This window comes from Nuphar pumila, chromosome 9, assembly GCF_984573655.1.
Source record: "Nuphar pumila chromosome 9, dmNupPumi1.hap1.1, whole genome shotgun sequence".
Taxonomy (NCBI): domain Eukaryota; kingdom Viridiplantae; phylum Streptophyta; class Magnoliopsida; order Nymphaeales; family Nymphaeaceae; genus Nuphar; species Nuphar pumila.
In genome coordinates this window covers 27,806,643-27,827,277 of record NC_143257.1, presented here as the reverse complement: position 1 = coordinate 27,827,277, position 20,635 = coordinate 27,806,643, and the positions used below count along the sequence as shown (strand labels likewise).

The window sequence follows — 20,635 nt, the reverse complement described above, 5'->3', positions numbered from 1 at the left end:
GAGATGAGGTCGATCTTCTGGGCACTGAGCTGAGCCCGATGTAGTACCAAGACCTGATGCTGAACATGGATATCATCACTGGAGCATGGTTGAATATGATCCTGAGGTTAGAATGGCCGATCAGAGATCACCGCTACTAAATGCTAAAGGAATGGCTGATTCAGTATAGTCATTTTTTCATCATCGCCACCCTCTACAAGGAGATTCTTAACAATATAATCTTGAATAATGTTTTTGAGAACGAAGCAGTTCTCAGTGTCATGTCCCACTGTCCGATGAAACTTGCAGAATCGATCCTTCATTTTTCTCATGACAATAGGTGGATTGGCTACCTTTGAGAGTTTGATCATCTCTCTCATGAGCATCTATTCGAGCACAATCTCGAGTGATTGATCCAAGGGGGTGAACTTGCGATTATAGCTTCACCCTTCATGTTTCACCTTTTGTTATTGATCATGCATACATTTAGCATTTTATTCATCTTTATTTATGCATGATCCATGTTAAAATTTCTCTAAAAACTCATTTTTATCATTAGTTTTGAGAAACTGCATTTAATTGAATTTTATCAGAAAATTGAGTTTTTCAAAGCTTTACCTGCATGTTTAATGTTTTTATTAGATTTAGAATTTCTTAATTGTAGTTTAGTTAGCTTAGGTTTGTATTAACTAATTCTTAATTAGTTTAGTAAGTTTCAATTTTTAGAAAAACATGTTTTCATAAGAAACCTTGTTTTGAAAATTATCAAAAATATTTGGACTCTTTTGAAAACTTTGTTTTAACCTAATTAGGCTTATAAATAGTAGTTTAGAGGGCTGGGAAAAACATTTTTTTCAGCAGCCCTCTTGCTTCCCCTCCTTCTTGCCTCCCTCTTCTCTCTCTCCCTTGCTTCTCCTCTCTCTTTTGCCGATTTCTTTCTCTCCTTGTTCTCTTCTTCTTTTTCTTCAAGCTTCAAACCCTTTCGTCATCGGCAACTTCTTCTTTGTCGGAGAGGCGTGTATGCAGCTGGGATCAACCATCTTCTTCTCAACCCGTCCTTTGGAGGCAATCCGCGAGGTGAGATTCTTCTCCCCCTTCTCATTATTTTCTTGCATAGTAAATCATATTTTTTGTTAGGCGTGCATCATATTCATAGTATAACTGTTGCATTTAGGGCGGTATGATCTTTGTTTTATTTTTTTTGCATATAGATTAGGAAAATCATGATTTTAGTTTATCATTGAGTCATTAGATAGCGTGGATCAGCTTGCTCGTTTCATTGATACTTCGATCTGGTCGATGGAATTTGTCTGTCACACAAATCATGCGTGATCGGTGCTTTATTGACTGCAGCTTGCAACATCGCTCTGATCAGATCGAGATTGCAAGTTGCAGCAGTTCTTAGATCACACGGTCTGGTGCAGAGCTTTGACGATGCACCATTGAGAGATTCACGATGGTTACGGTTTAGGCAGATTATGCTGACAGCCGATTAATTCAATCTAGTGCGTGCGTGGTTCACGCAATGCACAGAGAGGTCTGCACAGTCATCGTCTGCCAAATAAATTAGTTAATAGGTCTTTGTTAGATTTCCTTGGTTAATTTATATTTTATCAAAATATTCTATCGGTAAACTATTAGCTAGTGTTAGTGTTGGTTTTATGCATTAGGTTATTAGCTGCAGCATAATATATGTTTTTTTTTATACATCGTATAGAGGATATAATAAGTAGTTGCAATTGTTTCAGGTTACTCTATTTATGTAATTAGTTTAGTTTCTGTTTGGTGGTACACGGAAGCATGCAAATTAATTAATTTAATAAGTCAATAAATTTAGTGAGTTTGGGAGTCTTAGTGTAATTGCAATAGCCTAAGTTCTGAAGTGAATTAAAGGCCGTAGGGTGTAGAGTGGATTACAATTCTTAGTTACGTCATTGCTGATCAAGTTCTCTTTATAAGTTAATATCATTTAACCATTTCATTTTTTTTACTTATAGCTAATTTAGTATTAAGTATTGTTGATTTAGATTATGTTAGTAATCCGTAGACATTAGGTTGCTTTAAATACTTTATGACCATCATTAGTTAGTTTCAGTTTTCTTAGATTAGTTAATTTAATATAGCTAACATTTATCGTAAATAGCTTAATTCGTGTTGTAGCGGTTAACGTGTATTTGATATTCCATGTTATTAGATTATTGTCAATCAATAGAATAGTTAATTGTTTAAATCGCTTAGATTAGTTATTAGTGTCTCTCTTGTTCTTGTAGTTAGTTTTACTATTTTGTCTTTTAGTGTTAGGTTGTTACAAGTTTATTATTAGTTAGTTCATGTTCATAGTCTAGTTTTTGTTAATTAGTTCATGGTTTTGTGAGTTTTCTTCATTTTGATCTTTGATTTTCTCATACATTTCTTTGTCTGTTGTGTATTTTGTTTTTGTGTTTTTGCAGGGAAGCATTGGAACGTGCGGTAGAACCCTTTTTGTGCCCTTGAAGTACCCTCTGAGGTCCCCTCAAGCCCTCAAAAGTGCCCTCAGGGCAAAACTCTCCCTCTAATTTATCAAACCAAACATAAAGAGGGAAGGACAAAGGGAAGCAAATCAATTCAAGAAGGGACAAGAAACCTCGGCACTAAAGACTACTTTTCCCTTTTCTTTTAGATTAGGATTTTATTTCATTTATTCAATTCATTGGGTTTTAATAAGGCCGTTAATTAATGTTTAAAGTCCTCCGCGGAGGGCTGCACTCTCTCCCTTATTTACTCAATTAATTGATTTTATTTTAGGCAATAAAGCATTGTTAGTTTGTGTGTTGAATACAAAGTGTTTCCCGTTCCCTGAGATTGACCCGAACTCCACCACTCGTGCGAGCCATTTTTTATTATTTGGTGTCTGACTTTTACACTTGTTTTTATTAAAAATATTATTTTAAAAATTAATTTCATAAAACTCACATCAAATTTTTGGCGTTGTTGCCAGGGAATGACGAAATACGAGTATTCACTTTATTGCCTTGTGTTTATTCTTGTATTTTAGTTTGTTAGTTTAATTCAGTTCTTTAATTAGGATTGTTTAGTTGATTAATTAGAATTGTTTAGTTTGCTTTTCGCATTTAGGCTTAAAACCACGTGTGTGCATACCGTAGAGATGAGCTTACTTTTCTGCACAACCCACCCACTAGGATCCCCTTAGAGGTGACTGTGTACGATTGGTACCGTGCACATAGATTTCATTTTTTGCATAATCCCTGTTGTGTGCAATTGCGTGGTGTTTGTTTATTTCTCGCTTTTTAGCTTTGTTTTTGTTTACTCGCTTTGTGATTTGCGTGGTTTGGCCGCTAGCGCGTTGGTTATGTAGAAAAACCCAAATTAGGATGATTGTTGCACCAGTCTACCTCGTGGTGTATGCAAGGGAAACGCTCGCTTGACCCCGGGCTTGTTGAGCCAATCGAGGGCCCCGAGTCCCTTATTATAAGAGCTCATAGAACTGTAACCATGGCTGAGGATCAACAGATGATTCATCTCCTTAGGGAGTACTTCATGCCCAATACGTATACTCTCGCCTCCTGCTGTAGGAGCGAACTACTTTGAGATTAAGGTCAGTGTGATTCAGATGCTACATTCATTTTATGGCCTTAGCAATGAAGACCCATATCGTCATCTCGACGAATTTCTTGAGATTTGCTCGACAGTGCGAATCAACAATTTTGGAGACGATGCTATGAGGTTGACCTTATTCCCCTTCTCTCTGAAGGATAAAGCCAAGCATTGGCTGAAGGCGTTAGATACTGTTCAAATTACCACTTGGGAACATATGAAAAGGGAGTTCTTAAAGAAATATTTCTCAATTGTTAAGACAAATCAGTATTGAAAGGCCATCACCAGCTTTTTGCAAATAGTGGGGGAATTATTTTACGAGACTTGGGAGAGGATGAAGGATCTTCTCTGCAACTGTCTCCACCACCAGGTGCATCGCTGACAATTGGTGCAATATTTCTATGACGGTCTTACTGAGAAGAATCGTCAAATGGTTGATTTGTCATGTGGGGGCACTTTCATGCTCAAGAGTGAGGACAAGACTTGGTCTTTATTTGAGACCTTGAGTGAGAACGCGATGCATCATACCTTGTCTTCACGTCTCGATAGGACCATATTTGTGCCTAGTGGTCCTAGAAAAATAGGGATTTTTGAAGTAGGGTCCGAGCGAGATTTGCAAACCAAGGTGGACCTGTTGACTAGGAAATTAGATAAATTCCTAGCCAATTCTTCGTGAAGTCCAGTAAGAAGAGTGTGTGAGCTATGCGCTGGCCCTGCACATTGTGTTTCAGAGTGTTCGACAACACCGCTATATCCTGAATTCGTTCAGGAGCAAGTGAAGGCTGCCCAAGGTTTCGCTAGACCCATGTATAAGTCATTTGCACCCACATATAACTCGAGATGGCAAAACCAATCCATCAGCCCTTCCAGACACAGCATACATAGAGTAACTTTTCACAAGGTTACTCGCGTCCCATCGTTTCACAGGTCCACCCCCAGTATAGTCTGCCTTCTCCTCAAGAGCCCACATCGAGCACATCATTTCAGGAGAATATGTTAGAGATCTTTTCTGATATTAAGGCCACTCTTTGTTCCTACACGCAGTCAATAGCGAAGCTAGAGACTCAAATGGGACAGTTGGCTCAGGCCTTCAGTAGGCAAAGCGAGGGGAACCTATCTAGTCAGTCTATTGTCAACCCAAAGGGAAAGGATCCCATGTCATTTGGCTTGCACCCCACAGATTCACACCCTGTGCACGTTAAATCTGTTACATCCCTTAGGAATGGGAAGGCGTGTCACCCCATTCAGGAATTGACTCAGGAGCCCAATGTCATAACTATTGAAGAGTTGATATCTTCCATTAGGCCTCAGGAGAAGGGGCAAGGCCCGCAACATTCATTATCATCATATATCCCCTGAGCCCCTATTTCTCAAGCATTCGGACCGCCGATTGCTTTTAGCAAGCAAGAGGTGTAGATGCAAAACGTGCTTGACCTAGTCAAGCAAGATCATAGTCATACCTTGTTTGATGTTTCATATATCGATAATCGATCGGTCCTAGACTCTCCTTTTGAGAGTAATCTCCCAGAGGAGACTAATCTCTTTCCTTCCTGTAGTGAGAGTCATGATACTACTTTTAGGGGTCAAGTGGGTGAAAACACTGTACGCAGTGTCACAGATGACACTCTTTTCTTCAGAGAGCCCGATTGAGTGTAACTTCACGTCTATTGATCTCATGGACGATAAAAGGTTTTCAGAGATCCGTCTGGCCGGAGACGTAAAACTTAGCGCTTTATGGGAGGCAGCCCATATGTATGATGTACCATTAGTAGTCTTAGTAGTTTTTCTAGTTTTAGGTAGTTTTTCTTTATGAGTTGAATGTCAGAGCATGTATGCATTGCATTTTTGTTTCTTTATGAGTTACATTACTGTGAGACAGGTGGAACCTCTACAGGGTCATTCACATGTCATATCAGATAAGGTTCCATACTATGGATCAGGTGACCTCTACCATTTTCTCCCATTCATTTCGTTCTCATAGGCATTCACTTAGTTTCATGCAAGCATGAGGGAGTGCCACTGAGGAAAGTGTCATTCAAGCATGGGGGAGGGTGTAGTTTACACACCCAATTTTTTTTATCTTAGTACTTGCAATTTTGATGACAACTCATAAAAATTGGGCTTATAAGGAACGAGTTTGAACTTATATGACTGCTTTGCAAAATATAATATTTTTAGAGAATTTTTAAGTCCTACGAAGAAAAGATTTTTTTTTTCTTACACGAATCTAGAAAACCATGGTTGTTTATATGGATTTCAAAGAAATGGCAATAGATGCATGTTAGAGTTTATTTTGAATCACAAGTATGAATATGCACAGTTTTATTTTTGAAAAACTAAGCAAATGAACAATATTGCATTTAAGAGCTCAAAAAGTGAAAAGAGAATACATTTAGTTGTTTGAAATCTTCGTATTCCCCACTAGCTGGGCTCAGACACAAGTTGAAGTGTTTGAGTTGCATGTCGAAAAGGTTAATGAAGGAAGTCAATTCTTTGTCTACGTTGATATCTGTGACCTATTTTGTTCGAGCAAGTAGAGCCTGAGGGGTGTTTACACCTGGTGCCCTAAAGTCATCTAGTTTGGGAGCCACCGGCTCGAAAGCCCGTTACATGGACTTTATAGAGAGTCTAATAGATGTTGACATTGCACATGACAGAGAAGCAGACTATACGTAAACTATAAAAATTGAAGGTCTAGTGACTCGAGCAATTAAGTCCGAGGGATACTTTGTATCTGGTGTCCTAAAGTCGTCTGGCCTGGGAGTCATTGATCTAAAGCTTGTTACATGGGTCATGAAAGCTGAAAATTTGAAATAGTGCTCAACAAAAGAAAGAAAAGAAAGTGTGTGAAAAATTGAAAATCAAGAAAAAGAAGAAGAAAAGAGCATAAAAAAAAAAGTTCACTGCTTAGAAGCTAATATTGAGAAAACCTGTGCAGAAAACACATGAGTGAGGATAAATAAATAATAACATGTGTTTATTTGACTTTCCAAGAATAAAGCATAAGTAATCATGATATTTAGAAAAGTGAAAGAAATATTTTATTCTATGGTGGCACATAAAAGACACTAATCATGTTTTGATAATGTAATGACACGAAATATTTGTGAAAACAAACTCCATAACTGCCCAATGCTTTGTATTTTGAATTTCTATGCATACATGACAGAGATGTTTGTTGGTAGCATCGTTGCAAACCCTCACGAGACCTTACTCGTCCACTGGGGTAACTCAGGGATTGAAAGCGCTTGTTGCATATGCTAAATACAACCGTGATTTCTACGAAAGTGAGTTAGGTTTTGCTTTGATTAGTTAATTTAGTAGTTTTGTTTTTGCTTCAGTTTGCTCGAGGACTAGCAAACGATAAGCATGGGGGTATTTGATCATGCATACATTTGACATTTTATTCATCTTTATTTATGCATGATCCATGTTAAAATCGCTCTAAAAACCCATTTTTTATCATTAATTTTGAGAAACCACATTTAATTGAATTTTATCAGAAAATCGAGTTTTTCAAAGCTTTACCTGCATTTTTAGTGTTTTTATTAGATTTAGAATTTCTTAATTGTATTTTAGTTAGCTTAGGTTTGTATTAGCTAATTCTTAATTAGTTTAGTAAGTTTTGATTTTTAGAAAAACATGTTTTCATAAGAGACCTTGTTTTGAAATTTATCGAAAATATTCGAACTCTTTTGAAAACTTTGTTTTAACCTAATTAGGCATATAAATAGTAGTTTAGAGGGTTGGGAAAAACATTTTTTCTAGCAGCCCTCTTGCTTCCCCTCCTTCTTGCCTCTCTCTTCTCTCTCTCCCTTGCTTCTCCTCCCTCTTTTGTCGGTTTTTTTCTCTCATTGTTCTCCTCTTCTTCTTTTTCTTTCTCTTTTTCTTCAAGCTTCAAACCCTTTCGTCATCGGCAACTTCTTCTTCGTCGAAGAAGCGTGTATGCAGCTGGGATCAACCATCTTCTTCTCCACCCGTCCTTTGGAGGCAATCTGCGAGGTGAGCTTCTTCTCCCCCTTCTCGTTATTTTCTTGCATGGTAAATCGTATTTTTTGTTAGGCATGCATCATATTCATAGTATAATTGTTGCATTTAGGGTGGTATGATCTTTGTTTTAGTTTTTTTGCATATAGATTAGAAACATCATGATTTTAGTTTATCATTGAGTCATTAGATAGCGTGGATCAGCGTGCTCATTTCATTGATACTTCGATCTGGTCGATGGAATTTGTCAGTCACACAGATCGTGCATGATCGGTGCTTTATTGACCGCAGCTTGCAATATCGCTCTGATCAGATCAAGATTGCAAGTTGCAGTAGTCCTTAGATCACAGTCTGGTGCAGAGCTTTGACAATGCACCATTGAGAGATTCACGATGGTTACGGTTTAGGCAGATTATGCTGACAGCCGATTAATTCAATCTAGTGCGTGCGTGGTTCACGCAATGCACAAAGAGGTCTGCACAGTCATCGTCTGCTGAATAAATTAGTTAATAGGTCTTTGTTAGATTTCCTTGGTTAGTTTATATTTTATCAAAATATTCTATCGGTAAACTATTAGCTAGTGTTAGTGTTGGTTTTATGCATTAGGTTATTAGCTGCAGAATGGTATATGTTTTTTTTGGATACATCGTATAGAGGATATAATAAGTAGTTGCAATTGTTTCAGGTTACTCTGTTTATGTAATTAGTTTAGTTTCTGTTTGGTGGTATACATAAGCATGCAAATTAATTAATTTAATAAGTCAATAAATTTAGTGAGTTTGGGAGTCTTAGTGTAATTGCAATAGCCTAAGTTCTGAAGTGAATTAAAGGTCGTAGGGTGTAGAGTGGATTACAATTCTTAGTTACGTCATTGCTGATCAAGTTCTCTTTATAAGTTAATGTCATTTAACCATTTCATTTTTTTTACTTTAGCTAATTTAGTATTAAGTATTATTGATTTAGATTATGTTAGTAATCCGTAGACATTAGGTTGCTTTAAATACTTTATGACCATCATTAGTTAGTATCAGTTTTCTTAGATTAGTTAATTTAATATAGCCAACATTTATCGTAAATAGCTTAATTCGTGTCGTAGCGGTTAACGTGTATTTGATATTCCATGTTATTAGATTACTGTCAAGCAATAGAATAGTTAATTGTTTAAATCGCTTAGATTAGTTTAGTCATGTGTTTCAACTTATTAGTGTCTCTCTTGTTCTTGTAGCTAGTTTTACTATTTTGTCTTTTAGTGTTAGGTTGTTACAAGTTTATTATTAGTTAGTTCATGTTCATAGTTAGTTTTTGTTAATTAGTTCATGGTTTTGTGAGTTTTCTTCATTTTTATCTTTAATTTTCTCTTAGATTTCTTTGTCTGTTGTGTGTTTTGTTTTTGTGTTTTTTGTAGGGAAGCATTGGAACGTGCGGTAAAACCCTTTTCGTGCCCTCGAAGTACCCTCTGAGGTTCCCTCAAACCCTCAGAAGTGCCCTCAAGGCAAAACTCTCCTTTTGATTTATCAAACCAAACATAAAGAGGGAATGACAAAGGGAAGCAAATCAATTCAAGAAGACCTCGGCACTGAAGACTACTTTTCCCTTTTCTTTTAGATTAGGATTTTATTTCATTTATTCAATTCATTGGGTTGTAATAAGGCCGTTAATTATTGTTTAAAGTCCTCCGCAGAGGGCTGCACTCTCTCCCTTATTTACTCAATTAATTGATTTTATTTTAGGCAATAAAGCATAGTTAGATTGTGTGTTGAATACGAAGTGTTTTCTATTCCCTGAGATCGACCCGGACTCCACCACTCGTGCGAGCCAGTTTTTATTATTTGGTATCCGGCTTTTACACTTGTTTTTATTAAAAATATTGTTTTGAAAGTTATTTTCATAAAACTCACATCAGTTATAGTTTCGGCTCTTGTTCGATAGCTTGTAGAGGTGGTTTATTATTTTGCAAGAGCGGCTTGCCTTTCTACTCATTCTTGTTAGGATTTGAGCCTGCATAACTGAATGACTTCGCATCACCCTTACGATGATTTTTGATGTGGCCAGTGTCTGTGAAGTAAGTAAAATGAGTCTTTTTTTTTTTACTTCTGCTGACTGTTGTTCTTGGCGAGGGTGATGCTCTCATAGACTCAATTTTCCATGCCCAGTTTGAGTCATTCAGCTCGCTCGGTCATCTCAATGATGGTCCTTGATGGACAGGTGAATATGAGACTTCTCAGAGGCTGTAAGAAGTTGTTCAGGATAATTTGGAGAGCATGCTCCTCTGAGATCAGATTCCTCATTTTATTGCAGGTACCCCTCCACCTGCGGATGAAGTCCCTGGCTTTTTCATTGTCCTTCCGCTTCATGCTGTAGAGGTGGTTCAAGGTTGGAAGTGCCTCAGTGTTGAATAGGAACCGTTTAATGAATAAATTAACCAACTTGTCAAACTCCTTCAACTCAATGAGATTAATGTGCTCTGAATGCCACTTAGCGGTTGTTCTTTCCAGGCTGCGAGGGAAGCCAAGGAATAGAGCTCGGTTATCCCTTTTAAATGTAGCACACTCTGCAAAAAACATGTCAAGATGTGCTTTAGGGTCGCCAGAACCATCGAACTTGATAAACTTCCTGGAGAGATTGTCGAGATTGTCATCCCCGTCCAAACCATCATAAAAGTCCTCACTTGTGAAGACCTTCTTGCCCTTGTCACGAGCCTGCAAATCTTTGACCATTTTGGCCATTTCTTTTAGCTGTGTCTGAACTGGATTATTGGCCGATCCTTGCCCTTGAGTCGACTTCTGAAATGCTTGTTGAGCCTCAAACTCTTCATCGGTGTCATTCACTGATTCAGATTCATCAGAAGTGTCTTCGTGCTAAGCCCGTTTTTTCGAAATCTTCAGATGCTTTTTCATTACACGACCCTTGACCTTCTTCTTGGCAGAAATCTTGCCTGAACTAGCCTCTACCTGCTCGGTCGACGTCTTTTTCATCATCTTCTGAAACAACGAGTAAATCTGAGGATCAATGTCATCATTGGTCTATTGACTTTGGTTTCCGACAGATCATGGAGAAGTCATTTCTTGTTCAGATGTGGACAAATAACTGATATGCTGGACGAGTACAGTTTTCTTGTCGGACCTTGTCTGAACCATGTAGAATCACAAGTGCTCTCTACAGAACAAGGTGGATAATTAGACTTGAAGAATGATTTTGGAATTAACAGATGAAAAATATTTGGTGAGAATCAGGTCGACAATTTGAAAGATATCCCATTACCAAGGATTGAGTCATCGCGAGAATCATGACAATTGCGTTGATATTCTTGTAAAAGAAATAAACAACTAAAATATGCCTTGTTACCTAGGCGAGGTCGTCAAACCATGATAAAATGAGAATTGTTGAAGGAAAATAATTTTATTAATAATAAACTTGACAAAGAGGGGGTGGACAAACAATCTGCCACCACTCATGATAATCAAAAGACACTCAATGACCAGGAAAAATAGTGAGAGTAACAAAAGAATCTCAGCTATGCTTGGCAGAATAGTATGTTCTGGACCACTGAGCCGACTTCAGATCAAACTCTGGCACAATGCCTGACAATAATCGAGCTTCAATGCGCTTTTGCCTCTGTGAAAACTGTCTGACACACCGCTCTGGCTGGTAATAGATAGAGAAGAATGGTCTGAGTAACTTGAATTGCTTGCCATATGCGTAAGTGTATCGAGGGGGTGACTCCTGACGATCAAAGTAGTCCCACACGATTTCTTCTTCATGGAGGTTTTCGATCAAGAATTTGTATCGAGAAGTCGGTAGTGGCTTTTTGCTGTTATATCTGAATGAGTAGGCTCGAGTCAGCACATGTTGGCGAAACCAAGACTCTAATGCGTAGATGCACCCTTCTACTAAGATCGAATCTTTGAGTGTAAAGTGGGTCAATCCACGGTACAAGAAAGCGAGTGCGGCCATGGCGATCGAGAAACGGTTGGTCTATCGGCTTTCCCATCGTCGTAAAAGTTGTATTTTTCTGATGTCGACGTAGTTCTGTCCATCCTGAAAGAAGGTTAGTCCTACTGTGTACAGAATCATCGCATGTTGAATGCTTTCTTGCGCTGCTCAAGATAAGGAGTCGACTTCCTCAAAAGCTCCATATTGTCGGTATAGCTCGAATAAGTCGACACACTGAGTCTCATAGACTTCTATCAGTGACCAGGATCTGTATCCAGTCATCTGGGCTAAAGCATCTCAGGGATCCAATCCCTTGACGTTGATAAAAAACTATTGCTATAATGGATCTTCAGGCAGACTAGCTGGCTCAGGTAAACCCATAATCTTCGAAAATTCGTTCAGTAGTAGAGTCATCTCTCCCCACGAGAACCAGAAGGTGCAGGTGCACAGGTTCCACCGCTCTGCCAATGCTTGAATCAAGTTGCTATTGATGATTTGCTCTCCCACTGATGATGTTAGTTCCAATCTGTAGTTGTTCAGATGGTCTGAGAACATACAAGAGAAGTTTTTGAGCCAAGAATAGTACCACCGGGGAAGGAAGGGTCCGGTGTTCAGAGTTCGATGATCAGGAAGATTTTGCCGCACCTGATAAGAGATATGGCTCTTATGAAAGACTGAATCAAGCTGACTGGATGCCATCGAGACAGACTGAAAAACAAAGAGGAAATCAGGATGAGACTTTGAGGGATATATACAATTTTTTGAAACATGCAGGCAGAATTAAAACAAGGCTGAAACTCGAGATCCAGATAAACGAAAGGATGAAAAATCGCCTAGAGTTTTGAGGAAAAACAGAGGATTTGCAAAAATCATCCAGGGTTTGAGAAAATGAAAGAGAAGAAGGTACATGATAATAAATGGAAAATAGGGTGTTTTGAAAATCATCCAGTATTTTCAAAAAACTTATGGAAAAATATAAGGAGACAAACGCACTAAAGAGAAATAACATTCAATTATATCATGCACAATCAAGTATGCACATACAGCATTCCCTAAAGGCTCACTCTATATGCACAAATTTTGAAATGGCTGTAGGACCCTACTCCTAACTCTAAAGCTCAGATCATATGTATCCAATCATGCTATGTCGATATACTCGAGATGAGGCTTGATGTACGTGGCATAAAATCAAATTCTCTGATTCTAGGCTTGTGTTTTTCAACATCATTGAGTGCATGCCGATATACTTTGGACTATGGCCCTCGGTACGTGGCAGGGGGGGACCAACCCAAATAGGTGGCCCAGTTGTGAGGCTTTATCCCAAACTATGGTTCTGGAAGAAAGCCCAGCAACATGGTGTCCAGTTAAAAGTAGGTGGGGTTGTTTTTGAAATATGATCAACATGCAAGAAAACAAAATGCTCTAATGACCTAAAGAAGTAGATTTTTGAAAATTTTATGAGAAGCAAATATTGTTTTCAATCAGATCCTAGATTAAGGAGGATTGTATTTGGCCTAAGTCTATGTGAGCATGAATAATGCCTCCTCAATCGGTCCTACCAAACCATGCATAAGTTTACATGCAATCCATGCCAACTGGGTTTAATTCTAGGCTCCTAGGTTCACATGAAATGAAGCTAACATTGTAGAACATGATTTTGACAAATTGAACAGAGCAAAGTACAATATTGATTAGGCGAAGAGAGGTCCCATCACGGTCGCCAAACCTATTCTCATTGCAAAATTTTACTTTTGCAAGTCAAACTGACCTTTGAAAAAGTTTTTGAAAATAACTCACCTCTGTTTTAAAATGCAGGATAATTTCGAAGAATGAGACTCGTTTGTCGGTACGAGGTTCAACCGTTTCTGGCACCATAACTAGGGGTAATCGAACGAAGGATCAACCATGTGCTTTGCTTTGCTCAACTGTCTAAATCGATGTTCTATTTCCTAAATGCATAAAGAATCAGGCATGCGTGTGAACACCCCAAATTTTCCAAAATCCAAAAATGACCTTTTTGCCACTGACATCCATCCTCTGAATAATCGGGTGAATTTTTAACCAAAAAAATTCATTCATCCCTTGGATTCATTAGAATTCGGACCCAAAGTCTTATCTCTGACCCAACTTTGATCCAAATCGGATCCGATCACCTCTTTGAGAAAAAATTTCAAAAATAAAAACCCGAATTCTCAGAAAACTCTCTTTTGTAAATATTTTTGCAAAAAATACAAAAAATCAGTTTTAAAATCTTTATTTCTCGTAAATCTTAGGATTTTTATACAAAAAAATAGAAAAATAAAACAAAAACCAAAAAATGGAAAAATTTCAAGGAAAACGAATGGGTTCAATCTCTTGAAAAAATCAATTTTTTTTGCTAAAAGCCTCGGCAGCCCCCTCTTTGTAAATACCCGAAAATCAGAGGGGGGTCCTCTACAAAATTGCTCTTTAGGGTTTTTTGTAAGGAAAAGAAGGCCGAAACCCTCAGTCGCCCTCTCTCCATTCCTTCATCTCCCTCTCTCGCCCAAACGCTCGATGGCAAAAAAACCTCCATGTGCGACCATCCTTCGCCATCGATGCCTAACGGCACCCTCCTCCTCCATCCACTCATCTTCAACAAACGACCCTCTCGATCCTTCCTTCCCTCCCTTTAAAAAGACCACGCAGGTCTCTCCTCAAGGCACCCGTCTTCACCCCAGCACCCTTCTATTCTTCATGCATCTTGGTTCTTTCTTCTCCCGATTCTGCCTATTTCCTTTCTTTTGGGTTCTCTTCCCCACCAATGAAGGAAGGTCGATCCTACATTTGAAGCCCCTCATCTCCAAGTGCCTTCCAGTTCCAGAGCTTCAGCAGCATCGCAGAAATCTGATCCTGTGATAGCAAGGGATCCTTTCTCATCTCAACTTTCGTCAATCTACGATTTCCAGCACAACCAAACGAATATGTTCTTTTCGGAGTTGCTATAGGAAGATCTACCCTCCTAAAGCTTATGAAGAGAAAACTCTTCCCCCATCCCCCTCTCTTTCAGAATTTCTATAAGGCACGGTAAATATTCCCCTTTTCTTTCCGTTTTTTTTTTTTCTTTCTTTCTTTTTTTTAGTATCTTCAGTTTAAATCACACCATTAGAGCACCATTGTGGTGTCGGTTTTGCATATAGCAAACACCGATCCACCTGTATCGTGCAAAATCAATGGAATGTCCCATTCCAACACATTTTTGTTTTCCTCCGTTTTTTTTTATCCATTTCACATATTTATTCTGATTTCTATCGGATTCCTTGTTTCATTTGACACATCAATCTGTTGAGGTAATTTGATCTAGACGTGTCTTTGGGTCTGAGCATCGCCGGCGATCGTATCATGATATAGATCGGCGGTAGACATGTTTTCCTTGATGATTGATTCCATTCTTTCTATATGCACATTTTTTTTATGACACCTGACCCTTCTGGGGCTTCGCTATGTCCTGTGAAGGATATATCAAGGTGTTATGTTCTTGTTTGTCTGCTACGAAGGTTCCCCAATAAACTCATAGTGGGACTGAAGTTGATATCGATCTTATTATGAGATCATCGTGTGATCTGCAGCAAAGCCTGGTACATTCCACTAAAAGATGTCCCACTGAAAATCAGTGCTCCTATCCACTTTGGCTTCATAAAACCATCCCATGGATTCAACGTTTCATTATCTTAGGTTTATAGCCTGTATATAATTTCAATGTGATTGCTGGTGTCAACGTCTTTCACTCTGTATTAACATTTCGATTATTTGATTAAGGCTCTGTTACATTCCTGATGTTGGATTAACTTCTCGTTATGTTCTTGTTAATTGCATCTTTACCTGTATTTTATTTATACTTGCTGTCATGTTCTTAGTTTCCTGTTTTAAAATTTTAGTCCCCTGTTCCCTTTAGCCTTGACATCCAGGTCAGAACAATTCACATACCTGCTGTGGTTCTATGCCACCATAACCACCATGGCTATAACATTCATGCTCTCTGTCGCGGTGACTGCCAACGACTGTCCCAATGGAGTATATTATAAAATTGAAGGTGATCCTTCACTACGTTTTCTTAATAAGATCTGAACATGAAGGCCCTGCCCAGTCCAGAGAGTAAGATCGCATCTGTAACGCCCCTAATTTCCAAAACAAAGCTAAGTTAAAATTTTCATGAATTTCTTTTTTTTTCTTTGCAGCGGAACTTAGAAAAGCTTTTAGCGGCGAAATCAGACGATAATGAGTCGTCAGTTTTAGAAAACTCCGAGCACGTTGCAGGTATGTGGCCAAGCAACTCATTGACCACCAAAGTGTTCCATTTTATCGAAAACATATGTTTATTACAACATTACTGCTTAGAAAAGCAATAAAGGTTCAATAAAAAGGAAGCAGTACAACTCTGTCTAGAGAAACCCTGGAACTCGATGCCGCCTTGCTCCGCATATCGCCACGCAGGTTCAACACCTGAAATCCCCATTAAACGGGGTCAGAACCACTGATGGTCTGGTAAGTAGGCAAACACCTATCTATTCAACTCAAGTAAATGCATAGACCACTCAGGGTCGCAGTTCGTAATACGATGCTCAAGCCTTCATGACTTAGCGTATATCGCAAAAGCCTCATCAGGGCTATGAGTTGAACATCCACGCAAGTCTTCATGACTTCGCATAAGCCTCTTCAGGGCTGTGAGTTAGAATAACCTCTTAAGTCTCTACGACTTAGCCTTGACCTCCTCAGAGTCATGAATGGATGTCTAGCTAAAGCCTTTATGCTTGGCACATCTGTATCCTACGAATCTAAGGACAGCTCTCCGAGCTTCACTTAGTCGTACGGATATCAATGGGGTTCTTTCCCAATCGGTACAGTAGTATACCGACCATGACACATTCACAAAGGTTATGCAGGACTGACTCAACAACGTCATCCACTCATACATTCAAAGTAGCGCTGCACCTAAGCTAATGCTTTGTTTCGATAATTGCACCTCCCACTGGGCTTAGCGGACTCATATCTGGGAGACAACGCGACGATCTGGGGGTTGATTATTCTATGTATTTTAGATACCCCAGAGGCCTGTTGACCCCATCCCCCTAGTAGGACGGTACAGCATACCGGAAGAGATCCTTACTAGGTATCTGAATGCATTCTGCTATTGCAGTAGTTGGGTTCAATCCTTAGATATTTAAGGATAACCACGACCTCCATACCTCTGAGTGACGAAGGCCATCAATGAACTCTATCAGGTTCGGGTGAAATATATGTCACTCAAGGCTGCGCCATCACCGTCTTCCTCGGTGAGAAATTCTGAAAGGGGCCTGCCGGTCTTACAATTACTTGACGAACATTGCATGCCTATAGGGCAGCCTTTGAGAAGTATGTACCCGACCCCAATCAACCACACGGTTTTCACCGTGGAACAAAGGTTTTATTCATATGCATGCTTAACTCTGCTCTCGGCACTTCGGCCTTGACGAGCACTTCACCTCTTTTGGTGGAAACAACACACTCCGGCTCAGCGGCCCTTACGAGTCTGGTTGTCTGATAATTCTCAATGAGCATGCACATGACTCGATCTCTACGGATCGGCTACTTGGCGTATTTTTACGCAACGAGTTCAGGACCTTGTCAAGGCGCTACCACTACTTTGGCGCAACGGCTCTTACAAGTATGGTGCCCTTGCAGGTGCCAGGGAGACGAGTCATTCTGACATCGTTCCAACAAAGGACATCATTGTGCCACTTAACTGGTTCTAGCAGCTCTTCTGCCAACCATCCTGTCAACACCTTCTCTGCTCTATCGGCAGCGGTGCGACGAACCTTTCTACATCGTAGAAGGCGTTCCATAACTGGGTAGCACTTCTGCTACGTTCTTTCTGAGCCATTCTTTAACTCCTTCAGGAATTTCAGCAGCACTTCCTCTCTTTAACGGAGAAAGCGTGCGTTTTCTTTTATCCATTTCAGCAGCATCTCCCCTCTTTGGTGGGAAATCGCTACGCTTAACTCGGGAAATGGATGCGCACCGTTGTGCGTACTTTGCATCCATCAAGGTTGCAAGAACCTTGGGCTATAGCCAGGCCATACGTAATTGATTTAGTCTTTACGTAAAGAGCATTTTGCCAAAAGGCGAAGCCTTTCCAATAGGGGCTTCATTCGTCAAGCAGAATCTTGTACGAGGAGCGGTAAAGGAATCGCATGGGCGATTTTGGAGTTGATCTCCATTTGAACGCTCACTTACGCGCCATATATGTAATATAAGCAGAAGCCTGTGCTTTATACAGCGGCGGCGTAAAGGAAATGCATATACTATTGTTCAGGGTGTGTAACTGAATGAAATATTCTACATATATAACAAAGCAGAAGCCTTGGCATCGTTCGACGCGACGGCGTAAGTAAATACATTGCAGAAAGCAGGAGCCTTGGCATCGTTCGACGCGACGGCGTAAGTAAATGCATAATCGGAAGTGCAGTAATCAGAAGTGCAGAAAACAGGGAGCCTTGGCATCATACGATGCGACGGCAAAGATAAATTACATGGCCTGTGCGATATAAGACGCGTCGACAGTATCAACAGATATACACCTAGATCTGTATCCAACGATAGTTACGAGGCAAGCGAGTGAACACCGAAGTGTCCTAGAGGGCTCAACCAAGAACTAGGGTGAGATACTATTTTGAAGAACGCATATATTGCGTATTCGAACATATATATCCGACGATAGTTACGAGGCGAGCGCGTGAACACCGAAGCGTCCTAGAGGGCTCAATCAAGAACTAAAGCAAGATACTACTTCAGAAAGTATATGCTATATACAAACAATCAAATACTTGAGAGAGATGGATCAACGAAGCGAACTTACTTTAAATCGCGGAAGAAACGGCTCCGGGTTGCTTCTTTGGCTTCGAGCCTTCCTTCGAGAGGTCAGACTAAGTCAGATGAAGCTGACTTAGTTGAGAAAGAGGTAGAGTAGGTCAAGCTACTCAACCTAAGTGGTTTGAACCAAACAGGGTTCGATCCAAGTCAACTGGGTTCAGCAGGTTCGAACTCAGCTCAAGTAGGCTAAGTCTGGGTTCAGAAACCCAAACCGGAATCAGGACCAAAAAGGACTTTGACTTTGACTTTAAACCCAACTAGGTTCAAGTCAAGTCAACTGGGTTTGGACTTAGTCAAGTAGGTTCAGACCTAGGTCAAGTGGGTTAGGACCAGGTCAGGCAGGCTAAGACCAGATCAGCCAGGCTCAGGCCAAGTCAGGTAGGCTCAGACCTACTGGGCTAGGTAGGGGAGGTTTTAGGAAGTAGGAGAGAGAAAGAGGAGGCTAGAAAGGGGGGGACGATTTTTTCTAAAGGGGAGGGCCTTTATTTATAGGAAATGAAACTTGGGCCCCAAGTTTCCCCTTTACCCATTTGCCCTTGGCTTCTTTTTAATGCCAAGAGGTTCCTTGGTGTGGGGCCCACTTGGATATTCCATGGGATATTTTTGTGGGTCCCACCAGATATTTTCTAAGGAATATTCCTGTGGGTCCCACCAATATTTTCGTGGGTCCCGCAAGAATTTCGGGTTTTTGGCGATTTTTTTCTAAAAAATTCTGAGTACGCCATTCCCTTTGTATTGACGTAACTAAGAAAGTTGGCTCGCAGGAATCCTTTGATTTCGTTCAGGTAGGAAGTTATGGCTTCCAGAGTGTTTGGGCATATATTCGCGATTCGACGAATATCCTAAGTATAACTGGCTCGCAGGAATTGATTTATTTCGCATTCTGAGAAAAAATGTTATTTTTACCGGTAAATGCCTCATGAATTTTATTAAGATATTTTCTGAAAAATTGCGGGTCTTACAGCATCCCACAGCCTTACAAATTAATTTTATCTCAGCTGAAGTTGGGCAGAATTTGTTTTATCTCTTATATATTTTGGAATTGTCTGTATAGTGACGATATGTTCGGGTTTCATTCAGTATATGTTGCTATGATATTTCTTTCTTATCTTGTATATTCCATGTTCTTAATATTAACACCTCCATCCCTTTATTTAGTTCATTCGTTAGTCTCCTTTCGTTAAATCTAGTTGTCTAGATCATTCTTTTTTTTTTTTGATTCAAGTGGATAATGTTAAGAATGCTTTTGATTAAATCTCATTCACCGATTTCCTTGGCTCAATAACATTTTGTTTATTTGTAATATATCATTGCATCTATTGATTCGCTTGTTCATTCTCGTATTATTACATATTTCCTTAACATCTGTAACTTCCCCTTTTTCGTTTATAACCCTAGCATCAAGTATTCATGCTAACATCAGATACTCAATGCTGGAGTTAAATCAATTTGGTGCATCAATTCTTGCAACCCCATTTTTCGGTGATCGAGTGGGGCAAATAAATATGAGTTATGAAATCTGGGTAAAACAGTAGATTTGAGTGGGTGAATTCAAGAATTTGTGTCATGATACTGTTAAAATCTGCTGATTTACACTGAATTGATATTTTCCTTTATTGTGTAAAAGGTGTAACCAGTCTCCTATTGATAGGGGGTGCGACTTCTGGATGTTATCTGTATAACTAAAGTTTGGTAGAATTTTGACAAGTAATTGAAGAAGAAGTAGTGGATCGTATGGATTCTCAGGGCAATTGTCATAAGAGTGCAGAGGATAGCTGCACATAAAAAAAATCTGATAGCGTGAAGCCTGGGAGTGCAGGTCAGCTTTTCTTTTTCTTTTTTTTTGTGTTGTTACAATGCATTTCAACACTTAGTAGCACCTCCTTACCTGTTGTAACAGTACATCCCAGCCACCAGCATCCTCATAGCTTCCCATTACTGCACTCAACTCCCCAGTACAACCATGTTTTATTTTTCCCTTCCCACTCCACATCGTTACCCCTGCACAAAATGTACAGCGCCTGTGCCTGTTACATTTTGCTAAACCTGTGTAGGTCCAGCAATGTATAAACCCAACACTGTGTACCCTTCAGCATTATCGCCTTCTCTCCAGCACTCACATACCTTCATGGTTATCTCGACATGCACATTTCTTGTGTATTTTGCACATCAGTACACCATTTCACCATCTTGTTATATTCATATCATAATGGCATACTCATTTTCTGATCTCATATCCGCTCATTTCCTGATTGAGATTTCATATTCTTGTTTT

General features: G+C 39.5%; 1 protein-coding gene across 1 annotated transcript in view; it reads right to left on the bottom strand.

The window, feature by feature from the left end:
- LOC149828525 (uncharacterized) overlaps positions 1-20,353 on the bottom strand; it is a 74,896-nt gene extending 54,543 nt beyond the window's left edge. Inside the window, exon 1 of the mRNA XM_090017070.1 lies at positions 20,249-20,353. Within this exon, the coding sequence (XP_089873196.1) occupies positions 20,249-20,353 (105 nt within the window). The remainder of the gene's footprint in view (positions 1-20,248) is intronic.
- Between the last annotated feature and the right edge of the window lie 282 nt (positions 20,354-20,635).